The 5211-nt window shown below is 54.0% G+C and overlaps 1 protein-coding gene across 3 annotated transcripts in view; it reads left to right on the top strand.

Moving 5' to 3' along the window:
* The first annotated feature begins 139 nt into the window (after positions 1-139).
* The window catches only part of NF1 (neurofibromin 1), a 73798-nt gene continuing 68726 nt past the window's right edge, over positions 140-5211 (top strand). For all 3 annotated transcript variants that reach the window (XM_027883813.1, XM_027883814.1, XM_027883815.1), the window contains exon 1: positions 140-246. In XM_027883813.1, coding sequence (XP_027739614.1) covers positions 187-246 — 60 coding nt within the window. In that variant the 5' untranslated portion in view covers positions 140-186. The remainder of the gene's footprint in view (positions 247-5211) is intronic.

Genomic DNA, 5211 nt, shown 5'->3' on the forward strand with positions numbered 1-5211 from the left:
CTCCCGCCCTGCCCCTCGTTCGGCGCAGGCGCTGCGCAGGCGCAGAGGCGCTCGGGGTGCCGGGGCGCGGCGGCGGGGGCGGCGCGCGCTCCCGCTTCCGGTGAGGTGTCATGGCGGGCCCCGCGCGCTGAGGGCCCGAGCCGACCCCGCCCGCCGGAGCCGCCGCTGCGGGGCGGGAGGCGGGACATGGCGGCGCACAAGCCCGTGGAGTGGGTGCAGGCCGTGGTGAACCGCTTCGACGAGCAGGTAGCGGGGGCGGCGGCGGGGCCGCGGGCAGGGCCGGGCGGGCCGGGGGCGGGCGGGGGAACGGCCCCGGGGCCGGCGGGGGCAGCGCCGCTCCTGCCGCCTTCGGCCGTGCCGGGGCCGGAGTCCCACGGCCCCGCGCCCTTTGTGCCGGGCGGGCCGGGCGGGGCCGGCGCTGCCCCTCAGCAGCTGCCGCCGCACGGGGGGCCCGGCCCGGCGGCTCCGGAGTCGGCCCTGTGCCCGCAGTGCCCGCAGGGGGGCCCGGCACCCTCTGCCCGGCCGTGTCTGCTCTCCAGACAGCCCTGTGGCACTCGCCCCGATGTGGCCCGTCAGGGAGGGGGAGCCCGAGGAGCAGGTCCTGGGGGCTCCGGCGCTGCCGCGGGGCCCGGCCCGTTCCCTCAGCACGGCGAGTGTCGGTGTGGAACGCCAGCCCCGTGCCGGGCTCTGCCCGTTCCCTCAGCACGGCGAGTGTCGGTGTGGAACCCCAGCCCCATGCCGGGCTCTGCCCGTTCCCTCAGCACGGCGAGTGTCGGTGTGGAACCCCAGCCCCGTGCCGGGCTCCGCCGGGGCAGCAGGGCGGTCCAGCCGGGGCTATCGCGGCGATGGGCAGTTATTTCTCTTTGCAGCAGTCAGTTCTGGTAGTCTGAGGAAAGATGTTCTGAATGGAAGGAAAGAGGGATTTGTTGGCCTTAGACTTTCCATTTCCCTGATCCCCCCGCAGGAACTGCTTACCGGGATCAGGTGGGACTGAGCTCGGTTCCTGCACGCTGCATTCCCAAGGTGCTTTCCCGACCTGTGGGAGCCCCGTTAGGGCTGACCCCTCAGCTCCTGTGCTGTCTGTCTCGTTTGGCCGCGCTGTGGGTGCAGCCTGTGTATCTCAGCAGGCCCTGCTCGGTGCAGATGGGTCAAACCCGGGAGCTGCTTTGCCCCCCGAGCCCTGTTCCCAGGCTGCTCCCACTGCCCACCCCACGGAGCGTGGGGCCTGCTGCAGGCGGAACCAGCGGGTCCCTCTTACAGTTACGTTAAAGCTGCTGTAAATGAAGTTCATTTTGAGAAGGAAAACATCAAATTTTGCCCTTTGGCATTAAAACAAGGTAGATTTTTTGAATACACTGTGGGAACATTTGCACAGTTACCTTATTCCCCCCCTTATCTTGAGTCAGAGATCACTTTTTCCATAAACTTAAAAAGTGTGGGACTGATTATGCTTCTAATAATGCAAGAAAATCTTTCTTTATGTACTGATGTTAAAAGGCCCTGGGCTTTCTCCTCTGTGTTGTTATGTATAGTGGAGTTGGGCTTGCCAAAATCCGTTAGGAGTTACAAACTTCTTAAAGCAGAATTATTTTTCTCTACCTTTTCTGGGATGATTACAGATAGGTGGAGGGGAGGAATCCTCTCCAGATAGAAAGAAAGCTGTTCTGATTTTTCAGGTGCTGAAATACTGAGGTTGCAGTGATAATGCACATCAGATACATTATAGACAGTCACAGATCAAAATATACTGAATATCTGCACATTATTTCAGTGGTGATAATGCAGGTTTGAGGTTTTGCATCCCGTGCCTGCCCTAAATGCGGGACTGGATTCAGCACCGCTGCCTGTCCTGCCCTCAGTGTTTGAGGGAGGAGGGGCACAAGGGCAGCTGCTGTCACTTTTGGGTTCTTTAGGTTTGGTTTTTCTGTGCAAGAGAAGACAAACTTCTCCAGGGTTTCTGCCTCCCTTTGCACAGAAGGAAAATGTAACCATCATTCCCCCCCCCCAGTTTATAGATGTAGACAGGCTTGTCATTTGTTTGCTGAGAGCTTGAATTAATTTTAGGGAAGGTGAAACACCAAGCTGAGAGGATGCTAATCTGTATTGAAAACAAGGGAAATCAGTGCTAGCCAGTCTGCTCTGGCCTGCTCTTGTTTATTGTTAGGAATGCTGCTTTAACCAAAATCTGCTTTTGTGTGTCCAGTTCTGTGGGCCCAGAATGCAGTTTGTGAATTAAGCAGTGCCTGCCCAGGGAGCAGATCCTGGGGTTGTGCCAGTGCTGCCCTGGCTCAGCTCTGAGCCCACACCTGCTGAGGGCTCCCTGGGGCTGCAGAGGCTGCTGCTGGTACCTGTGGGGCCAGCTCCCAGTGAAGAACAGAGCTCACAGAGGAAGGTTTGGGCAGAGTCTGTGCTGGGCTGCTTGTATTTTTCAAAACTTGGGGTCATCAGGGGAGGCTTAGGCTGCAGGAGCACAAAGAGCCTGGAAATTAGTACGTTTCCCTGTGATTTCAGACATAGTCAGGTCTTTGTAAAATAAAATGATCTCTTTTTTTCCTGTGGAAATGCTCATTTCCAATTTTATGTCCTGTATTTCTCTAGTAGTTTGTGTTTTGGGCTGAAATCACAGGGAGGCTGCTACAGCAGTGCAGTAGTTGTGAGCTCAGCTGGGGGAGCCTGACTGCCCAAACCATTTACATCTAGACTGATGTAAAACTATCAGGTATTAATCCTGTATAAACTTGTGGCAACTGAAGTGATTAAGGTGGTGGAGTCCCCGTCCCTGGAGGTGTGCAGGGAACAAGTGGCCGTGGCACTCAGTGCCCTGGGCTGGGTGACAAGGTGGGGATGGGGCAGAGCTTGGACTCGATGATCTCAGAGGTCTTTTCCAACCTCAGTGATCCTGTTATTCTGATGTACTTTCAAGAAAGAAGCCCTTCATTCTGGGGATTATGGTTTGGGCTCCTCATTTGTAGTTCCTGAGGTAAGATGGCTTTCAGTTAAGAAAGTTTTTGTAAAAACTCAAAGTCAGAAGGGATGTTCCATTCTTCCTTTAATTAAGAGGCATTAAATTAAATCAAATATTCCCTCCTGCTGTTGATTTTTCTCTGCAGCATTTGAAATCTGTGCAGAATAGAGCCCTGCCAAGGCAGTGGCTGCAGGTACCAGTGCTGTGGGTAGGAAATCCCCAGGATAATGGGTGTGTGGTGAGGTGTGTCCCGTGCTGTGCTCCCGGGGATGTCCCTGGGCTGGGCACAAGGGACAGCTCTTCCCACAGCTGCTGTGATGAGGCACATCCCCACGGGACTGCTGGCCAGGCTGGAGCAGGGCTCTGGAGCACTCCGTGGAAAGCTGGAGCAGCTGTGATGGGATTGGGAGCCAGTGCAGTGTTCCTGAAGTGTGCTCTGCACAGCTGGTGCCCAAAGGGCAGGGAGGGGCAGGGCCCAGTGCCCCCCGTGTACCTGAGGGCAGGAAGGAGCTCTCAGATCACCCCGGGGACTCCATGGCCCTTCCTCCTTTAACTCAGAGTTTGTGTTCACAGGACACATTCACAGCCCCAGCTTCCAGGGAACCTTCTGAAAGGGTTTGATTTGTAGAGCAACCCATATAAAAACTCTTCAGAATTCCATGTTCCCAGGAAGGCTGGGCTGGGAGGTTCCTGTCCTGGATAATGCCTCTTTAGCAGGTGTGCTTAGGGAGGGGAGGGAGATGCCTGAGGGATTTGTGTCTGGTTCTGACAGTGCTGGTGCTGTGGGGATTTTCTGTCCCCAGTGTATGTGTGTGTTCTGGTGTGCTGAAGTTCCAAGAAATTGTTTGGAAGGATGAGCCTCAGTGGATTTCGGGGCTGTTAAGGACAGCACCAGGTATTTTTCCCTGGGTGTTCGGTTGTTGCTTTCTCCAGAGTGGGAATCAAAGGCACAGGGCTCAGGTGCATTGGGACACCTCGAGCTGCTTAGTGAAAATGAGGAGAGACTTTCCTTCCCTGGCATGAGTCCCCTGGGATGTGTGTCCCACCTTCCCCTCTCCAGGGGTTTTTGTGAGGTTGGGATGGTGGGGGCAGTGAGAGGGCTCTGTGTGCTGCCACACAGGGAGGTTGGACCTTGGATGCGCTGCCTGTGCCTGGGTTTGGCAGGACAGTGATTTCAGCAGTGTCATTCCAGATCCTGCAGCACACAAGGGTTATCTGTCACACTCTGAATTCTTAATGTTCTTCCAAAGTCGTGTCTTGCACAAAAAAATTGAAAAAGTAACTTTGTTTGAAGTGAGAAAGCACTTAGACTTGCTCCATAACTTTTGAAAATAAAAACATTAAATACAGATTTTTTACTAAATAGAGATGATCTGACTTTGTGCTCATTTATTTCAAGTTTTAAAGCAAACTCCATGGCTCAGTGTGGCCCTCCCAAGAGCCTGAGTGTGTGTCACGAGCACTCAGGCCTGGTAGTGGTGGTAGTTTCAAACCAGTGTCCACGGGCATTTGGCAAGAGATTGGACCTTCCTGCGGACTTGAGGACAACTGAAACAGGTGCTCATCACTTCACAGGCAGGAAAACCACCCGTTTCTCTTAATAATTAGCATCTCTAACCAAGGGAGGATTCCTTGATGGAACATTTTTGGGTGCCAGTGCATCAGTCTCTGAACTGAGGCCACTTGCAGTGGTATGACAGGCGAGCCATCAGGTACCACAGTGTTTGCACTTCTCAACAGCTCTGCATTTTCTAGTGGCACTTACTGAAGTCTTTCAAAGCCAGATTTATAAATTGCCTCTAAAGAGTGCCCAGTAAATCTCTTTTCTCTTTTTTCCCCTCTCAAAGATGTAAACTTTGGTAGCTGGGAAGGCTGCAGATCATCTCTTGTGTTTGTCCATGCATGGCATAAGGCCAGTTTTAGACCCCAGTGCTGCTGTTTGACACCATGAGGAGCGGCTGGGCTGCATGAGGGAGGGGTAGGGGCTGTGGAGCCCCCCCAGGGGGGTTGTCCTGCCCTTGCTCCCTATTTCAGAGTGAAAAGAGCTGGAGCAGTGACTGTCCCTGTGCTCACCTGGGCTGAGCTCAGAACGGGCTGTGCTCAGGGTTTGAAGCCCCAGTTATATTTAAGCTCTGTGCTTTAATTTCTGTTTCTAATTCAAATAGCTCTACAGGAAACTATTTGTCAGTATTTTTTTTTTCTAAAATAAAATCAAAGGCAATGAAAGTAAAATTTCATCTTCCCCC

Source organism: Empidonax traillii, unplaced genomic scaffold (assembly GCF_003031625.1).
Source record: "Empidonax traillii isolate 1590-97213 ecotype Southwest subspecies unplaced genomic scaffold, ASM303162v1 scaffold135:size1941959, whole genome shotgun sequence".
Classification (NCBI taxonomy): Eukaryota; Metazoa; Chordata; class Aves; order Passeriformes; family Tyrannidae; genus Empidonax; species Empidonax traillii.